Source organism: Solanum stenotomum, chromosome 9 (assembly GCF_019186545.1).
Source record: "Solanum stenotomum isolate F172 chromosome 9, ASM1918654v1, whole genome shotgun sequence".
NCBI lineage: Eukaryota > Viridiplantae > Streptophyta > Magnoliopsida > Solanales > Solanaceae > Solanum > Solanum stenotomum.
Window position 1 is genome coordinate 53,069,623 of NC_064290.1, and position 21,854 is coordinate 53,091,476.

The following is a 21,854-nucleotide window of genomic DNA, read 5'->3' on the forward strand; positions in this document are numbered from 1 at the left end:
ATCTATTAAAGTTTGAACTATTTAAGATTTACGTTGATTTTATTGACTACTAGACTATGCCTCGAATGTGATCGGTCTTAATTATACAGCGGTAGCTACATGTTCTTCCCTGGTCCTTTGTTGTTGTTTTCCAATTATTTCAAACTTTGGTGTTGATTATTGTTGGACTCTATTTAATTTGCTTTCATAAATGCATACAAACACATCACAGGGTTAGCTCATAGCTAGTGGCATGGGCTGTCAATATATATAGATTTGTGTAGTTGATTATCGACATAAAACATCAAACGTATTTAATTTGGTTTTGACTGATATTAACATTATTTAATTTTATGTGTGAATTAATAAGTATTTAAATTTGATAAAATTGAACAAGTAGACACACACATCGTACATAACAAATCATGTGAGATTTGTCATGCATGTATGACACGTGTATCTACTTATTCAACTTTATGATAGTTTAAATATTTACTTGTGCATATCTAAAATTGGAAGACGTAGATGACATATAAAGCCAAGTTTAGATCACGTTTATATATTATGTCTTGATTATTTGACCAATTTTATCTAATGACTTTGTAAAGTGTATTTATATCATTTAATTACTTATTAGGTAACTATAACAATTTTTTAGTGACATCTTGAATTCTTAATAAGCAGATATTTTCGCAGGAGCATGAGATATTTTTTTGGAGTAAAAACATTATGAAATGTGATTTTCATACTTTTCGTATTTAGTTCTATCTATTTTTGCACCTTTTAATTAACTTGAACAACATATATAGATCCCCCTCTTTCTTTTCCGCCCCACTAAAAACTTAAACCTAAAAAATGTAAAAATTTAGCTTCAAATGCGACTTATGAGATTTAAAACAAAATATCCATTTGAATATTTTTTTTTTCAATGAGTCAATTTATGATAAATTAATTCCTCAAAAACTAAAATAATATGCCTTTATTCCAAACAAGTTACAACATCTTCACTTACTCATATTTCTCTATTTAAAAAAATCATTTCTAGTCAATATTCTCACTTTTTAATGTTATCCAAATTCGGTTTGAAGACAAAAGTACAAGTCTCCTCTAGTATATATATATATATATATATATATATATATATATACACACTATAGTCTATAAATAGTACTAGCTAAAGTCAAAGCTATATGAAAATGTGATTTAAGATTTATTTTTATCGTGATATCACATGCAGATTCATCAATAATCTCAATTTATCTAATGCAGCGTTCCCATTTTATATTATCCATAACATTCAACACATTAAGTGTGCGGAAAAGGGGAATAATTTGTAGTCTCCTAATATTTGACTTCAACTATTTGTATTCGAGTATTATTTATCTCAAATTTTAATATTTTTATTGATTTGAACCTAATAATGGTTCATGACAGTTGATGTCACCTTCAATGTTATGCCAATTTTCAGATATAATACAAAGTACACATTACAAATTAATTTGCTTCCCTTCTAACATTAATATTTATCCCATTCAAGTTTTCGTGTATAATACGATATATAATCAAACTTTTTTTTTTTTTTATAATAACGTTGTTAGTTTGAATAGTTTCTTATTGCTATAGACTATAACATAACATAAAAAATTCAATTTCAAAAAAAGAGAAAATTAATTGTTATAATGATACGTTATTATACAGAATGTCTATTATCATAAAAGTTTAGTTCCTCCTCTATGATTCGTAAAACTTTATTAGGCAAAGCTGACCCTCTACGATACGTAGAGCCAATATTGAATAGGTAACACATGTGTAGCATGTCACTAGAGGAAAAATGAGTGCTTTATAAATAAGGGAAAAGGGTCTGATATATCCCTCAACTTTGTCATTTAAAGTTAATATATCCCTCGTTATAAAAGTGACTCATATATACCTCTGCTTATATACAAATGACTCACATATACCCTTTTCATCTAATGGAAATGAAAAAAATTAATTTTAGTTTAATTTTTTTATTAATTTTTTGTAAAGAAATATAATCCCATATGGGTATATTTAATCCTCCTCAAACATTTTTTTTTGACTTTTTTTTGTTTCAATGACTAATTTAGATTTATTATTTTGATGGTCAAATTTATTTATGTTTCACTAATATTCTTGTAAAACTTATTATAGATGACCAATTTTTTTTCTTCAAATACAAAAATTAAATTACAATATAGACAAAAAAATAGTTTTAAATTATAATATAGCCAAAAAAAAATTAATTTTTTTCTTTACAATAAGGAATGAAAGAAAAAAATAAATAAAAATAAGAAACTCAAATAATGATAATCAAAGAAGTCAAAAAATAATTTATGTATGAAAAAGATTAAAATATACCTTGAACTTTGCTAGAAGAATCATATATACCTCTAAATAATTTTTTTTTTTTAAAAAAGTCAAAAATATAAATTTAAAACTAATTTTTTCACTTCCGTTAAATGAAAGATATATGTGAGCTCATTTTGTAACGGTAGGGGTATATGTGAGCCGTTTGTATAACGATAAAGGTATATATGAGCCATTTTTATAACGAGGGGCATATCAGCTCCAAATGACAAAATTAAGGTGTATATCAGGCCCTTTTCCCTATAAATAATGTATTCAAGTATATTTCATGCTCAATCAAATTGTACATCATTGTATAATAAATTGAAATAAAACGAATATTTTATTTTAGTATATAGTTTATAAATACCATTATAAATATTTTCCAACCGTCCTATACCTAATATTGGGCCCATCATCTTAATTGAGCATACTAGCTTTATGGCAAGAAATAGTTGGCAGGGTTAAGATGCATTTATTGCAAACTTTGAGGGGTTAAAATCTTAAAAGGAAACAGAAATTTTGGGCCCTCACCAAAGTTTTTAATGATGCTCCTACTTGTCAATTTGACTTTATAGCCTCTTCGTTAGTCCATAAATTTTAAAAGTCTCTATATTTTTTTTCTTCATTTTGTATTTAGTTAAATATCTTAACATAATTGAAAAGAAGGGTGTAGTAATAATTAATCCTTCGTTTGGTTATTAGTAGTACGCCTCCCATCTCAAATTATTTACCATTATTTCTAATAATGTTTGTCTCAAATTATGTCGTTTTAGAAGATCAAGACAAAACCATCTTATTTTACCCTTAGTGGTTATTATTCTAAGACTACAAATACCTCAATTAGGAATAATATTATGAATGAGAGGGAAAGAAACTTATTTAAGATTTTTTTAAAAACGTGTAAAAATTTATGACAGATAATTTGAGATGGAAAAAGTAATAGTTACTCCTTCATTTGGTTATTAGTACTTGTAAATACTTAAAAATATTGTTAAAATTTTAAAGTTTATAATCGATCCTTATTTATTATTTTTCGTAACTAAACAAACAAAAATCCAATCTTACCTATAAATTTATCAAATTAGTTTATATATACCCCCTTGTTAATATATAATTTGAAGATAGGTACATCTTGAAATTGATTAAATTGGATTCAAATATCTCCAATTCGTATTGTACCACAAAGTTCAGCAAAATATCTAAAGTTCACAATTAGTATTTTTTGGTGTACTCCACAATTATTAATCATTCTGACTCTTACATTTTTTGTTTTCTAAATAATAAATTACTAGTACTATATCACCAATCAGGATTCTAGGATAGCGGTAAATACTTTTTTATTTTTAATTATAAGTTTCAGATTTGAGTCAGTGATTTGAAGAGTCGTTTTTATAGCTTGTTTGGATAGTTGTTACCTATTGTATTGTTAGTTTAAAAATAATATTTGTTTTAATTGTTATTTACATTTTATTGTATTACATTGTTAAATCATTGTTTTGTAACGAGGGAAAAAATCTCTTTTGTATACTGACTGATTTGATATGATCACACGTGTCGTTACTCACCCCCACCCCCCTCATTTTATCTTCCTGTCTCTACTTAACCATTTACCTTGCATTTGATGATAGCTCTATCTTACTTTTCTTGTAGGTTTATTATTCAACTATAACTGTTAGTGACGGATCTACATTTAAGTTTACGAGTGCTTGAGCACCCATTACATTTTGAAGCCAACACTATTATTTATATAGGAAATCTAGTAATTTGTACACACATATATATAAATTAAGCACCCAGTTTTAGTAGCAGTTTCAAATTAGAAATAGTTAAGCACCCATAACTAATTAATTCTGGATCCGTCACTGGCTAATGTGCAACATTATATAATAACATAAATGATACAATCTATATAGCGAAATATTATATTCATCAAACTACTATATATACAATACAACACAACACAATACAGTACGATACAATATATATTATAAAACAATAAGTAATAACCATCCAAACAATTTGTCACTACAACAAAAGAGACATTTAGTGACAATAGATTTGCAATAATATTCGGTGACAATTAAGTTATTGTCTTTGCATTCAGAATCATTAAATTCCATAGTTGCATTTATACAAAGTACTGGTTATAAATATCGATATTTATTATTATTGCTAGATACAATATAACGACAATTATGTTATAACCTTTATTTGTGTAGTGTGTATTGCTAAAGCATTGATTTACCCTCGATGTAGGATTTCTTGGAGCGATCCAAACATAATCGAACCTCAATATAAAAATCGAATACCGAGCGAAAAACAAAAGAACAACTACTTGCTACTGTCCTTATAGGTGTACTGAATGATAACAACTAGGAATTAATTCATGAACAGACATGAACCAACTCTTTCAATGTTGTGTAATAAAAGTCTCCACATGTGGCAGCTGAGTTTCATGTGGCTAATTTGTTACTATCAAAGTAAATTCTTATTGAAATTTAATTCTTAGAATTTGAACAAGTTGATATATATATACAAACAATAATTGAACAAATTTATTCATATATGGCAGCTGTGTTTCCTATTGTTAGCTAGTACTATAAAAGCAAAATTTATATGAATTTCAATTTCTAAGAATCCTAACAAGATGATCATATACTAATAATTATTGAACATAGTAATCATTAGTGATATAAATCTAGAATAATGTTTGAAAAAATAAAGTAAAAAAGTTGATTCTTGGATAAGGAAAAAATAAATATCAGAGTTCATATAAGCACAACTACTCACACTAGGGGCCATTTGGTGGCTGATTCAGAAGTGAGTTAAACAGGTATTAAATTCAGTATAAGTAATACTTTCTTTGTTTAAAAAAGAATGCTCTCGTTTTATTTTTAGTTTGTTTTCAAAAAGAATAATCTCTTTTCTTTTTTGGTAACATTTTAATTTCAATTTTCCAAGTGACATGTTTAAGACCACAAGATTAAAGGGCAATTTTATACATTTGACATAACTTTAATTTAGGACCACAAGATTCAAAAGTCTTCTTTATTTTCTTAAATTCCGTGTCAAGTCAAACTAGGTCACTCTTTTTGAAACGGAGGGAGTACCATATTTGGTATATAGTTGGTTAGGAAATACGTTATTTATGTATAAAATTAATAGGGATAAGGGTCTGAAAATACCTCAACTTTGGTCGAATTTGTTGTTGCAATACTAAACTTTCATGAGGACCTATTACCTCCCTACACTATTTAATACCGTATTTTAAACATATATATTTGCCCACGTGGACATAAAAAATAATGCAAAATTATAAATAGTAGTGTGTCCACATAGACACATATATACTTTAAAATACACTATTAAATAGTTTAGGGGGTAAAAAATACGATATTAAATAGTCTAGGGAGGTAATAGGTCCTCATGAAAGTTTAGTAACGCAACAACAAATTTGACCAAAGTTGAGGTATTTTTCAGACCCTTATCCCAAATTAATATGATGTTTAACTTTGTAATACATGTGTAAGTTATAAGAGAATTGATGTATTATTTATGCAGGATAGAATGTGTAGGATAACTAATACATGAATAACTAAACTATGCATAACTAATATATGCATTAATACATAAATTTTCTCATATTTATTTCTTGTATTACTAATATCTGCTTAACTTTAATCAACTCTTCAACTGCCCCTAATAGTACTATAGTAGTTGTTGCTGCTACTAGCACATGCATGTATAAGTAATGAAAGGGACTTAGAAGAAAGGGATATATCCTAGAGATGCATGTTATATCAGTACTCTTGTCTCGTTATTTAGACAAAGGTAGATTCACGATTTAAATATTATCGATACTTAAAATAAAGAAAACCTAAAGATGCACGCTATATCAGTATTGTCTTGTTATCCGATCTGACACGAATTCATGATATCAACATTTTTTATGCTTAGAAAAAAGGGACCATTGTGATGCATGGTATACATACTAGGTACTCGTGTCTCATAATTCAATCCAACACGAATTCATGATTTGAATATTATTGATGCTTAGAAAAAAGAGATCACTAAGATGCATGTTATGTTTGTTAGATACTTGTGTCTCCTAATTCAATCCAACACGGATTCATGATTTGAACATTATTGATGCTTAGAAAAATGGAACCCTTAAGATACATGTTATATATCAGATATTCGTGTCTCGTAATTCAATCCTATACGGATTCATGATTTTTTAAACATTATTGATGCTTAATAAAAGGGATCCTTGAGTTGCATTTTTCATATATCATATACTCGTATCTCACAATTCGATTCATTACAAATTCATGATTTGAACATTATTTGGGCTTAGAATATAGGGACTCTAGAGATGCAATTAGTTATATCAATAAAAATGAAACTTATCACGTGGGAAGGACTTTCTATATTAGTGGCTCGACTTAATCTCGCTCTCTTCTTACACTATTCTTCTCCAGTAAAAAGAATGATTGAAAATTTTGAGAACCTTTACAAATGTATGTACGTGTTCGCTACACAATTAGAATACAAAAGAGTATTTAATTTCTTTACTACCTTCTATTTATATGAAAAATATCATGCATAACATAGTTTGAACCTTAGCGCGATCCATGAAAAAATATGTTACTACTGAAACACGAAAAAATTAAAATATTCTTATTTTGTGTTTACATTTTCTATAAAATCTTCTATAAGGGAACAAATTTTATTTATCAAGCAAGTTGCTACTTCCAACATTATGTATTATTCCTTGGACTGTATTTCACTTTTTAAGTCCCTACACAAAATCACTTGATCGACATGAAGAAATAATAGCCACATGTTTTATTTTATAAATAAATCCCAATTTTTTTTTTTATAAATTCTATTTTTAATATTTAAAATAAACAACTTGTCAATTAATTAAATTCCCAGAGTTCATGATTTTGACATGCCAGCAATTGTAGTCTGGATAATTAAAACAATTTTAAATGCCATGTGACTATGTGAGTGAGTCCTTTCTATCATGAATAGTTCTCCGGAATAGAGGTGAATTCAGAATTTAAATTTTATAAGTACAATATTTAAGTTTTATTAGCGTTAAATCTATTGTATTTTAAAGTTATAGGTTCATATGATCTATTATTTATTGCAAATTTTATTAACTCTACATATAAATTTATACTCTACGTCAAAAATGTTGAATTTAGATGAGTCCAATATCGTAACATTGGATCCACCCCTGGCCCAGATTAAGACATAAGTAATACATGTTTCACTGTCAAAGACCAAAAAAAAAAGGTGTCTGCATCATCAATCTCCTTATCGATATAGGTATAATATCAAGCTCGAGATAATAGAAGTCGTAGAAAAAATTAATAAGTGCATAAGTTGCCATTGCATTCAATTATCTTAAATGGTCGAAATACATTTTTTAACTACTCAATATTACAAGTTGATCAAGCCAGCTTAAGTATAAATATTTTCTTCCTTATCTATATGTTTGACAAACTCAAAAATATTTAATTAGGTATGTGAGTATGTCGGTCGCTTCCAACTTATGATTTTACGGTATATAAACATTTTTTGTTTGATCAATCAATCTAACAAGTTATTGAATTTAACATACTATTCAAACGCGTAATTGTTTAATTATAAAGTCATCATATTCAATATACACCTAATATTTTAAGGTTCTTTTTCAGTATACTTTTATCGGTAAATTACAGAAATCATATACTTTTAAGGCAAAATTACAATTTATCCCTTAAAAGTTTATAATTACAGAAATCCCTCAAACGGATACAATAATATAAGCACTGATACATTAATCGTTAAGTAAGATACATTACATTTTATACATAATACACTAATTTGATGTACATTTTATACATGATACACTAATCCGATGCGCGAGATACAATAATATAAGCGCTGATACATTAATCTGATGTGCGAGATACACTAATCTGATGCGTGAAAATGAGGAATTTTGGAAATTTGTAAAACTTATAGGAGATAATGGTAATAAATAAACTAAAAGGTGGGATTTCTGTATTTTTTCCTAGTTTTTTATTTGTATTAATCGATTTGAAGGAAGGTGAACGTATATTTTTTATTAGTTAACATTTGGACATTTAATTTTTTATTATTATTATTGAATATTTTTTTAAAAAAAATCAGTATATGGCCTCATGGGCCGGACTTGGCCTAGCCGGTGATGTTAACAGACTTCTTGGGCCTTAGGGTTGGGTTAAAAGTCTTAAGTTTGAATGGGCCAAAAAATGTTATTTGGGCTTCATTTTCATTCCTCAATTTCTTTCTTTATGCATCTTAAAGTTAAAACAATTATAAAATAAAAAAGGAATTCTTCAAGTAACATCTTCATTATTGGATCGCGGGGATGCAAAAAACAACTACTCCGATCCACACATTCACACATAATAATGATTATATGGATTTCGAGGCATTCAAAGATAGGAATCACCTCTTCGATTCTTTCATTCACTCTTCCTCTCATCTCTAAAAAAATTTATTCTTACGTTTATTTGAATATTCCAAACTATTTTAAATATAATTAAAAATAGTATTAAAAAAACACTTATATGAGAAAAAGAATGTTCTATTCTATATTCTCTTTCTCAAGATCTAAAATGTCAAATCATAATTTTTCTCTAGAACGTTCACATGTATTATAGTCAAGGACAATTATAAAAATTTAATTAGTTAATTGAGTTGTTAGTGACAAATCGCCACATATAAGATTCCAATTATAATATAAAGTATTATTTATTTTCAATAAGATAAAATAATAGTAACTATCCACTGGCCAAGTACAACATCTTGTTGGTTTTAGCATTTTAATATTACTATTTTAATATATTAATTTGCTTTACTTTGAGTTAAAAGAGTGTTAGTGGGCATTCTTACATTGCATCCGTTGGTGAGGCATATATGACATTACTCACCTATCAATGCACATAGGTATTATTGCCCATTATTTTTTGGTTACAAAAACGTTCCACTGAACGTTGGGTCAACACCTTGGGCAGTTTTGCATTTGCACGTTGGTGCATTTGTTGCCCACACAATTACTTCTCCAAATTATTCCTCCATTACACCTTGTAGCCTATGTAACTCCTAAGACCATTATCTTCACTATTTACTACACCATTATCTTTCTATTCATTGCTAGGAAGACTTCTTCTAGTATAAATAGTGGTGGTCTTCATTTGGTTTGGAATACACAACACACAAGAAAAATATAGAGTGAAAGAGTTAGTAAAAAAAGAGAGTTCTTATTAGTTGAAGGAAGGTGTTCTTTTTTGTGGAGCTTTGGACTCAACTCTTGTCCAGATTTGTTGAGTTATACTTTGTGAAGGCTGTTGTATCCTGGAGGGGACAAGTCAAGACGACTACTGCTGGACCGGTGAAAACATTTGCTGCAGTGGGCTTGAATCTCCTTAAAGAGAGCGAGATATCCGCGCCTCAGCCTGAAGAGATTTATTTCTTCATTTTTTATATTCAATTGTAATCTTGTATTTTTGTTATCTTGTAAGTTTTCACTAACAATTTTAAGGAGAGTTCAATATGGCTACAATTGAAAAAACCGCGGATGTCAAGATGGGAGACCTTAACAAGCCNTCGTGTCTAACTAAAAAAATAATCTAATTAATCGAAGCTCTAATATAATAATTAATATGAAACACCAAGTGGAAACTAAAAAATAAAATCAAACGAAAATGTGAAATTTATGGTGTTGAAAGTAAAATAAGTTACCTGCTACAAATAGGTGAAAATGATCCGCTAGTATAAAGCTTTTCTTAGTAACAATAGAATAAAATCTAATGATTAATATTAAGTCGTAGTATCTGGATGATCAAGTTGATTGAGCAAATGATCTTTCAAAATGAAGAATTTCAGGTTTGAAACCTTTACATACTTTTTCAGTTGATCTCGTTACATAAGACTTGTCTAGTACAATTTACTTTTTCTGTATGATTTGCTGGCCAATACACAAGAATGAGATTTATATACCTTATATGCATTCCGAAGAATAGTTACTACAAATTTTGCATCGACACAAAAATATTAAATTGTAGTACACAGGGACGGAGTCAGCTTATGCTTAGGGATCCATCTGAATCCCCTTTGATCAAAAATTATATAATTTTTATATGTTTAAAATTATTTTTTTGTGTTTACATATGAATGTTGAACCCCTTCAGTTAATTTGTGTGTTTACTTCTTTTCATTTTTAACCTTCTTAATAAATATTTTGACTCCGCTACTGATAATATTTATCCCATATATGATTATGATTTGTTTTGTTTTATTATAAATTAGAATATGTGCCCGCATGATGCGCGGTGATTTTACTAAAGAGTTAAATTGTTAAAAAAATACACATTTAAAGAAGATAACGACAAAAAATTAATATGATTTATGTGAAGTGCTCTTAGTACAAACAATATTATATGTTCTACAATCTTTATTGTAAAAATTATTAATAACAAATTTTTGTATTAAACCATTATGGTACTTTAGGATTAGGCGAATTCATTGTACAATTTTCATATTATCCCTAATACTCTTTTTGTAAATATTGTTTGTTCTATGGCTTAATTGTTTTGCTCGTATAGAATTTTACATGTAATAGAAATAAAGTTATATTAATTTGAATCCAAAATATATAAAGAGATATTCCTTTTTCAATATTTTTGCTTACTAGAAATCTACCGAAGTGTTTTTTTATATAATATGTGATAAGATGCTAAAATTTCATTCCACATTATTTTCAATTTAGAATTTGAGATTATATTCAAATAATTTTATTTCCTATATAAAAATTTAGTTTTTATTTTTTTATTTTTTATTGTGTTGCTAGAAATTCTTTCGTTATATAATTTTGTTTATTCCTGACTTTATCTATTAAGAATTAAGTTGCATGATATTATATATTGCAAGACTTCTTTATACATTATAATTCTCTTTTTTTTTTTAATTCTTTTTCTTCAATGATATTTTTACTAACTTTTTCATTTTTTATTTCATTTATAGTTCAAATAATGTCATTACTAAACTCTGATTATGAAATAACTCTCTTACATATAAAAAATTGAGTTTTACCTTGAAAATTGATAATTTTGAATTTTATTTTTATTAAAAATATGTTTCTCGAGAGTTTTTTTATTGATTAAACATTTTTATTTTTATTGTTATATAGTGCGATTTCAATTACATGAGCTTATTCATATAGTATGATTTTTTTATATTTCAAAATACTTTCTCATCTCAAATTTAAATGTTTATACGTTTGCATTGAAATATGTATTTATATGTTTTTCATTTTCTTATTCATATCTATTGTTATTGTGCTAACCATTTGTCATGTGTTTTTTTTTTTTAAAAAAAATCATTGTCCTTCTCCATTACTCATCTTCTAATATTATGTTGATAAATATATAACTTCTTACTTTCAAACTTATACGAAATTCTTATTATATTTTTATTTTATTAATCAAAATTCTTTCATTATTTAAATTTAACAAATTTAATTTCAATTACTATATGAAATATAATCTCATCCAAATTAGAGAGTGACTGTAGTATATTATAGCTTTTATAATTAAAATTTAATAACTTTTTAGCATAACTTTTATCATCAACAAAGGATGGAGAATGAGGAAAGTGCATTTTTTTTTTTAAAAAAAAATAATAATAAAATAAAGTAAAAATTTATACCTTAAGGTATGACGGCATCTTTATTTGTGAATCATCTCATGTCTTTCATCTTCTCCGTCAATATTCATATTGATTTTATTCATCATCATCATTATTTATATTAATTTTATTCTTTAAAAATGAAACACCTATTGAATCATTAAAAGAATATGAAATCAACATAAATAAGAAACGCCAATCAAATTTAAATGGTAATTGAGTTTAGTATGTATATTCATCTAATAATCTATTAAATCACTTAAAAAGAGACCATTTTAATTTAACATAAAAATGAACAGAAAAAGGCTAAATTATCAAAAAAGAAAATATTAGATGTCGTGCAAAGTATTAAATCGACGAAACAATTATCATAGCAGTAATTTATGTACCAAAAATATTAAAAGGTGGCGTACATGGTCCACTATCATAAAATTCTGTGGAATTCCTCCATTTCTTTATCATTAGTTTCTTCTTCTTCCTCGTTGCACTGGAGATGATGATAACCCTTCAACCATAATCAAATAATTTCACATAAAATAATTAAGAAAGAAGGCATACATACATACATACAATACACTACTATACTTCCACTCAATTTTCTTTTATGATCTCAAGTGCAATTAATATTTTGAATGTGATTGTTGTTACACATTTTTGAATATATATTTTGAAGAGTTGGTTTAAGAAGATGTGGATGATAATGTAGTTAAGAGTAATATTTTTTCACAGATATGGCTTATGAAGTTTAATTGTTTTTTAGGGATAAGGTTCGTTATTATTTCAAATTTAAATTTTAAATTAATTATTTAGTATTTTGTCCTGGCTAGAGCTTTCTTTTTATTTATAAAGAAAGAAGGAACGTGGTTCTGATTTATTTTTAATTTTTAATTTTTTAAATTTTTATGACTGAGAGATTTTTCTTTATATTATTTACTAAGGCATATGATCGAGATGATATTTTAATTTTTTAAAAAGGAACAAAACAATCTCATTTTCCATATGAAGATCCATTGTTTTTAATTAATTTTCTTGCCAATCTGTTTTTAATATTATAGAATTATGTGTATTAATTAAAAACAATTTTACAGTTACATCATCATAATTTTTAAAATTGTTTTAAAATTATTTCCATTTAATTAATTTTAATTAATTTAAAAAATGTGTTTTTTGTGGTGCTGACATATGGCATTTTTTCCTCTCCTATTATATATAGATATTTAATTTTATTGTTAGCAAAGTGCACTTCATACTTACGTAGTCCCACATGGAACTCTTAATGTTTTCAAAAATGTTTTGATAAAATTGAACATGGGACAGTATATATTATTTAGATATTAGATCACTTTTTATTAAATATTTTAAATGAAGAAACATAGTCATCATATATAAGATGACAGAATAAATGTTTTTTTTTTTGTTGTTTTTTTTATATCATGACAAATAACACTCTTTGATATTATTTTATTGCTAACTCCAAATATTCTGACTCAGCTACTCATCATAGACACCTTTTATTTTCATTTAAAAAGTCTTGATACAATTATTTTTAAAAAAAATCTTTTTTTATGTAGGAAGTGAAACAACTTGATCAGTATCCAACTCAAAAGTTATTGGATGGAATTTATTTTTTTTTTAAAAAAAAAAAAACAAAGGCATCATATGTTAGATGATAGGTCCGGGTAGAGCTCAAAGCTAGAATATAAGTTCGACAGAATTTAATAGCCTTAATTTAAATTTTATATATGTAGAAAAATAATATTAATAACATAATCAATGGACTCAAAGGGTGTGGACTAGAAGGAGAGATTGAACTCAAGAAGTTACTGTGAGTGAGCATAAGGTTTATAACAATATATAGAACATGAATAGATAAGTTGATCGCGATAAATTAAAGTGCTCGCTAAAATTTGACTCTTATACCACATGAAATACTATGATACATCAAATTCAAGATATTTAGGATATGTGTACAACAAACCATTATTATGAACTCTTTTTAAAAATAAAGTCGTAGCCTTCTAAAACTTTTTTTCTCCAATTTACTCAATCGATAGGTTGAGGCAATTATTAAAGCTATCTTTCATCAAATTCCCAAAAATACATAGAAATTATGTAAAATCACTACCAAAAATATCATATCTTTAACTATTGCTAGGAACCTTCATGGATCCACATCATGTTACTTTGAATTTTCATTTTTTCCTACTAGTTGCTTGGTAATGCCATATAATATACAGTTGTACTAAGGTATTAATAAAGTAATTAATTAATAGTACTATGTTTTATTCTCTTTGGTTTGCTTATAAATCAAGAAAATTCTCATAGCAAATCATCACAAGTCTTTGTTAAAACATTTATTTATTTTTTATATAGCAAAAAAAAATGGGGTTTGAAACTTACAAGCCCACAATTGTTATGATTGCTTTGCAATTTATGTATGCTGCTATTACTTTATGTACTAGAGTTACTCTTGTAGAAGGATTGAGTGCTAGAGTTTTTGTCGTTTATAGGCAAACTATAGCATTTCTCCTTATTGCTCCCATTGCTTTTAGGCCAAGGTATGCGTACATCTTACCCTCCTCCCCCGTCTCACCCACACACTCTGTCTGGTACATTCCTCGAAAGAAGTTTTTACAGAATCTGTCTATTAAGATCATAATTTTTTATTTTAGGAAACTGAATAATCATTGAGTCCTTTTTTTTCGATAGAAGACACTTTACAAGAGGCAAATACCCATCCTAGTCAATTTTTGGATTATTTTTTTATTTACGAAAAAATAATTTTCAAGAAAATGATTTATGTCGTACCAAATATGCTATGAATGTCGCAAAGAGAATGAACTTGCATTTTTATAGTACTTGTGGTTATAACCATCTGGTATATGAGGCTCACTGATTCGACTAATTCAGATTCATGTTCTTTATGATCTATTTTTTAAGTACTTTTGGTATAAATAATCTAGTATCTGAGGCTCACTGATTTGATTAATTCAGATCTACAGAATTTGTTTAAAATGGAAAGTGCTACCTACTAGGGGGTTTCTTTCCAAAATTTTGAACCCAAAACGTCTAGTTAAACATGTGGGAAGTCATCACAATCTTTGTGGTTGTAGGGACTTATTCTCTTGTTCTAAATTATACTAAAAATTGTTAATTATATATGTATTTTAAATTTTATTGTAGAAGGAAAACAGGCAATAGTATTTGCTTGGGATGGAAGAGTTTTTGGTTGATATTCTTGGCTGCTCTCATTGGGTAAGTTAGCAAATAATATGTTTTTTTCCAACATATATTTTTTTAATAAATAACAAGATTTATTAATTTTATCTCTATTTTTTATGCAGTGTAACAATAAATCAGAATATATATTTCTCTGGTTTGTACTATTCTTCATCTACAATTGCAAGTGCAACTGGAAATCTTGTTCCAGCATTCACTTTTCTCATGGCATGGGTCATGGGGTAAGTATCTAAAACTCAAAAAAACAAAAACTTTCAATTTTTTATTTTAAAAAAATCGTCAAAAATTATGATTTACACTACTAGAAAATCACTATTTCTACTGAATCTGGCTTGTCGATAATGTTTCGATAAGACGTGCGTCAGAAAATAGCAATTTTCTAGTAGTGTTAGTGAAATTCGGCTTGTCGGTAATGTTTAACTCAAATTTCTTTTAATTTTATTAATGAAAATTACTGTTTACACACTATAACAAAAAAGACATTTAGTACGATAAATTTTCTTAATATTGAAGCAAAAATATTTAGCAGTATTTATTTAGAATATCGATTATAAATACTTTATTATTGTCACTAAATATAATAGTGTTATTAATGAATATTTCAATTGTTTTTTTTTGTTTAGATTAGAGAAAGTGCAAATGAAAAGCTTAAGGAGTATAGCAAAGGTGATTGGAACAATTTTATGTGTTGCTGGAGCTGTTGCAATGGCATTAATTAAAGGGCCAAAATTGCTAAATTCACAATTTATTCCCACAAATGGATTATTATTAATTCTTGGCAAAGAAAATAGTGATAATTTGGACTCTAATTGGATGCTTGGTGTAATTTTGCTCATTGCAAGTGCTATTTGCTGGTCATTTTGGCTCATTTTGCAGGTATTTTTTATTATCAGTACTTTTCTTTCTTCGAAATTTTTATTATATGATAGTGTTGTATTCTGAGTCGAAGCTCCATGAAGATAGGAGTAAGGCATGTGTAAACTCACTCTTTCGAGTCTATATTATTTTTGTTGTTGTTGATAATTTCTGATAACAAGCGCTTTCCTATTTTAGTAGATTCTATATGCAATGTGTGTTTGGATTAGTGAGGCTAGTAAATTTTGAATACTGATTACATAACGGAAAACAAAACGTCTTACATTCAATGGAAAAAAAATCAACTTAAAAACCATTAAAATTGTGATCAGATGGATAGAATCTCATCAATTATAATGAGAGGTCTTAGAATTGAGCTTCGTCCTTTAATAGGTGACTTTATTTACGCAGCATTAGTGAAATATTTTGAAGTAAAAAAAAAAATCCTTTTTTTCAAACTAGCTTATTTTTTCGATAAAATGCGATATATAAGTCCAGTATTTTTCGAAAACAACTCTTCTATCTCTACAAGGTAAGACTTATGTACACTCAATCTTTACAGATCACACGTGTGAAACTTTATTGGGCATGTTATTGTTGTTGTTGATGCTAATTAATACTTCTTTCGTTTCAACTTGTTTGACTTATTTTAACGTGACATATAAATTTAAAAATTAAAAAAAAAACTTTTGAATCTCGTGAACAGGTGACATTATCAGCAGATTGTCCAGATCATTTATGTTTAACAGCTTGGTTATGTCTATTTGCTGCAATTCAATCTGGATTTGCAACAATTTTCATTGAACCTAATATTAATAGCTGGAAAATAACTTCATCTCTAGAGCTCATTTCTTGCTTATGCACTGTAAGTATAAGTATTCTCTTCTCTTACTTTTTTTTAATTATTTTTTTGGTAAATTACAATTGAAAATTGTTCAGATTGTTTGATACAACAAAAGTCATTTAATTTTCAGTCAAAAATATATCTTCTTAGAAAATGTTTTGATGTTTAGTTGGTGAGTAAAAGGTAAATTCGAACCAACCTGTTGGTCTTATAATATATCTCAGTATCAAAGATGAGACCAAAGATCAATATTTGCTTGTAAATTCTCCGTTATATATAATATGCATATGCGTCCTACATGGCAACTAAATATCTGTTACATTTATTGATATGAACTTTGTATAAAGTTGAACACGTGTTTAGAAACTAAATATTAGAAATTAACTTTCTTTGAATATTTTTATTTTTTTATTTGAAAAATGACTTATATTATTCTAACATTTTTGTATTTTTTTTATTTTTTATGAATAGGGATTTTCATCAGCAGTTTCTTTCTTTGGACAAGCTTGGTGTATTTCACATAGAGGTCCATTATTTTCAGCAATGTTCAATCCATTATGCACTGTTATAGTAACAATATTTGCCTCAACATTTATGAAAGAAGAAATGTACACTGGAAGGTAAATCTATCGCTAAATAACTCATAGCTAATATATTTTTTTAGAAGTCCATCACTAAATAAAATTAGTGATGATTTTTGTATTTATCTATAAAATTTATTTGCCGGTAATCCTTAAATGTGCCCTTTAACTTTAGAGACATCTACATCCTCCAATTTTGTGTATACACAAGTAGATACTTATACTTGTATAAAATTGAACACGTAGACACAACATAGAGTCCTATGTAGCAATTCACGTCCTACGTGGTAAGCTATAGTATTATTATGTATTATGATAAGATTGTTTAATGATTTTTATTATTTGTTGAATTTCAGCTTTGTGGGATCACTTGCTGTGATTTTTGGACTATATGTGGTATTATGGGGAAAATCAAAGGATAAAAAAGAGGAAAATATTAGTGTGGATGAAGAGCCAGTGAAGCAACACAATATTCAAGAAACTACAATTACAATTCAAGATTCTAATTCAGATTTGATTACAAATTGTAAAATAGATTTAGAGGAACCATTGTTGACTAAAATATCAACAAATAATGAAGATGATAAATAGTGTAAAAATAATTTTAAAAATAGAGGAAATCTCGAGCATTTAACGATCTCAGATGTATTGATATTAATTGTGATTAGTAATTTATTATTTCGATGAATCATTTCTTCGGACAGAAGAAGTGTTACAAGTAGTTATTGTTTAATTAATTCCTTCATATGTATGAGTATTTATTTTGTTGTATGTAGTTAGCAATTTCTTTTTCTCTTTTCTATAAAAATTTTTATAGTTACTATATTTTTTTCCCTCTATTAATAAAAGTGATGCATATGTTTCATTGATTAGAAATTTAGAATTATATTTTTCATTGGATAGTTGTTTCTCTTTGTTATCTTATTTATCTTCCTTAGAAATTTATTTAGGAAAAACTACCTAACTAGACATACATTCCTACTATATATATTACTATTACCTCTACTTTTAAATAATTACATATATTACCACTTTTAATATTTTATACCATATATTTTTAAAAATATAATTAGATACACAAATTCCTTGAAACTAGGATTACTTAATTATCTTAACATTTTAAAAATTAAAATTAATGGTCCAAATATATTTCTCTCTCATCAACCCCCCTCCCCCAACCTCCTCCGTAAATTGTCTATCCCCACCCCTCACCCCCACCAATGTATTATTTTAGTTGCAATATATATGTCATGTATATGGTCATACAATTCATCTTATGTATCTTAGTATTTATTTGGCTTAAGTCATCGTCGGCCCATTAAAGTTGTCCGCATAATTCATTTAGACACCTTATCTAAGACTTGTTCCAATCGAACACCTTCATTAATTAAAAAATATACCTATTGAACACTTTCTGACAATCAACTAAAAATAGAGAGTGAGTGGCATACATTCGCGAATGACATGGCACAATAACCAATTAAAAAAGACATGTGGCATTGACACATAATAACAATTAAAAAAAATTAGAAAAAAAAACTATGTTTTAGCCCAAAAAGAAAAGGTAAATAAAAAGAAAAAACCTTTCTTCCTCATTTCTCTTTTCGCCAAAGCACTCACCCACCTCGTCTCCATAAGCACAGAGCTATCGTAGCTAAAACCGCAAACATTCCGAGAATCATTACTCTCACTTTTCTTTTCTCTCAATTCATACAAGGATTCGTTCCACCCATACACCTGCCCCCTCTCCTTTATCCTAAAACCCATCAACATTGTAGTGCCATTTCTCCCAATCTCACTTTCTTGTTCAAACGTCAACTCAGATATATTTCTTTACTTCTTCTATGTTGTGAGTTCTTTAGAGTTTGAATTCTTTAACAATTTTAAAGAAAATAATTTCAGATTCGTATTAGTCTTGCCGGAAAAAATGGAGTTTCACCGGAATTGTTTTTGACAGAATTTGATTTTTATTTTTTTGATGGAATTCTCTTTTAAACAAAAAAATCAAGGAAAAAAATGTTGAACCAAAACGAAGCGCAAGAAATCTTTTAAAATAGACTGGAGAAGACGAGTACTCTGATTCTCTGAAGAAGAACTGGTAAAGGGCGATGTTGCTTTTCTTTTTTGATTAAGAGATTATTAAACTCAGGTCTACTATCGACGCCACAGCGACAGCTGCCATTACTGTCGGGAAATGGACAAAGTCAAAAACAAAAAGAAAAGCCTAACCCAGAAGGTCAATTCTGATTAAGCCTAGACAGTTGCTCATAAAACCAGAGATCTTTCTACCACCATCTCCTTATACGAATCCGCTATTTCATAACCCTCAACGCCTTTCCAATAACCATTTCAACTCTTTTCTTTACATCTGCTCTAAATCTTTTTCAGACCCATCAGGGAAAAAAAAAGATTATTATTATTATTAGTTATTTAATTAAAGTATCCAGGTTTCAAAAAATTATAAAATTAACTAAAAAAGTAAAAAAAATAAATAAAAATGGGATCTCTTCACGCGCCCCCAAGGGCAGTGAAGTACACTCATACTTGCCACATAAGCATTTTGTGTTTAATAGGTATATGTTTTGAACAATTTAAGTGTTCAATAGGTATAAGTCCTGGTTGAGGTGTCTAAGTGAATTCTGCGAACAACTTTAAGGGGCTTTGGATGACTTAAGCCTTTTTATTTCATATATTTAACATGTTTCATTCAATGTATCTATACATGGCAGTGATGCATATCTGATATGATTATTTCGTGTATCTAAGCATGTTGTTATATGTCTTTTATAGATGTTTAATATACATGTATCTAATATGATAAATAGTGTATCTGAAACTATCAAAAATGATTTCCTCTTAGCAAAAAAACAATAAATTACAATGTATCTAACTTAAAATTCATATTAACTACTTTAGAGAATTAACAGTGTATCTAACAGACCACTTCAATTATATGAGCTACTACCCGTCTCATGTATATGAACAACAAAAATAGATGTGTATTTGACGTAACAAAATGTATCTTATTATAAATAAAATTTAGAAACGATAATCAATAACATATCTAACAAGGTAAATGGTGTATCTGAAATATTAAATAGTTGTTTACTATCATGTATCTATTGGAATTGTTTGTCTATCTAAAGTACTTAAACAAAATATATCACAAGAAGCATTCATTAAGTTATAATGTATTTGAACAACATCTCAGATCAATCAATTTAGAGCATTTATATGAATGCTTAACATGGTGTTTATTCATTAAATTCAAAAATAGTTTACATCATGTATCTGAAGAAAAAAAGATATACAAAGTAATGTAAATAGCTTACATCATGTATTTGAAGAAAAAGAGATATACAAAACAATGTTTCATACATAAACTAATTGCATCTAAGACTAATCAAAACTTGTATTACAGAGAAAAAAATATGAATCAAACATTAATAGATATATCCGACTCAAAAGCTATTTCACCATAATGGATAAAATCCAAAATCATATTTACGTCTTTTTAATTTCATAAACTTCATTCTCATCTCATTTTGAATCTCAATTGGAGTCGAATTGTCTTCCACATTGTATCTGATCTCTAAAACATTGCGACTAATTTTATATCACACACTATATCTTGTCAGAAATACATTAGTACATAATTATAAGAGGTGAAACTAACAATCCTCTGTATAAAAACCATATCTTGTCTAGAGGTTCATTCTCCTCCCATAGAAACATGTTTTGCAAAGAAGGTCAGGTAATTGGAATAGGTCAAAAACTGAAGTAGATTTTCATATGTTTTTATGGTGATATTGACCATTATGAAAAGAAAAAATAATCAAACTCAAGAAACAAAAGAAGAATTGTTGCCAAGAAGAAGAAGTTTTCAATTAGAGAATTATTGTGGTTTTAAGATTTGTTAGAATTGATATGTTAATGAATCTGTAAATCAATTAGAGTTTTTAATTAAGCCTAAATTACTTCTTTATTTAAGGAAATTAGTTACAAACATTTAATCCAAAATATTAAAACATGTATCTCTTTAATTCAAACCGTCAGATACATGTATATGACGAGTAATGATACATGTATCCGACGGACAAAATATGGTATAGGATGTAATTATCAAAACTATCTTGAATCCTAGTAATTAGGTACTAAACTAGTGGGATTTATGTAGTTTGCGTATATTACATACTTTAAATATTGAACTCTCGTGATTTTTCATATGTTTATTTTTTATTTTTTTTTATTTTTCACCG

The 21,854-nt window shown here is 27.5% G+C and overlaps 2 protein-coding genes across 3 annotated transcripts in view; one reads left to right on the forward strand and one right to left on the reverse strand.

Annotated features, from left to right (window-relative positions):
• LOC125876066 (defensin-like protein) overlaps positions 1 to 21,854 on the reverse strand; it is a 235,779-nt gene that overhangs the window by 119,403 nt on the left and 94,522 nt on the right. The window lies entirely within an intron of this gene.
• LOC125876054 (WAT1-related protein At4g30420-like) lies at positions 14,392 to 18,332 on the forward strand. Of its 2 annotated transcripts, none has more exons than XM_049557160.1 (7): positions 14,392 to 14,633; positions 15,262 to 15,330; positions 15,420 to 15,536; positions 15,939 to 16,191; positions 16,877 to 17,035; positions 17,486 to 17,634; positions 17,952 to 18,332. In XM_049557160.1, the coding sequence occupies exons 1-7, from the start codon at positions 14,458 to 14,460 to the stop codon at positions 18,184 to 18,186; spliced, it is 1,158 nt and encodes a 385-aa protein (XP_049413117.1). In that variant the 5' UTR covers positions 14,392 to 14,457; the 3' UTR covers positions 18,187 to 18,332. The 2 variants fall into 2 exon arrangements, with proteins under 2 accessions (XP_049413117.1, XP_049413116.1); XM_049557159.1 differs by having other exon boundaries at positions 15,259 to 15,330; positions 17,952 to 18,331.

What these genes read in the sequence shown, in the direction of transcription:
- LOC125876054 (XM_049557159.1), top strand. Translation starts at nt 14,458, where the DNA reads ATGGGGTTTGAAACTTACAAGCCCACAATTGTTATGATTGCTTTGCAA. An exon ending in CATTTTGGCTCATTTTGCAG is followed by an intron (nt 16,192 to 16,876) that starts GTATTTTTTATT and finishes TCTCGTGAACAG; the next exon opens with GTGACATTATCAGCAGATTG. An exon ending in TCATTTCTTGCTTATGCACT is followed by an intron (nt 17,036 to 17,485) that starts GTAAGTATAAGT and finishes TTTTATGAATAG; the next exon opens with GGATTTTCATCAGCAGTTTC.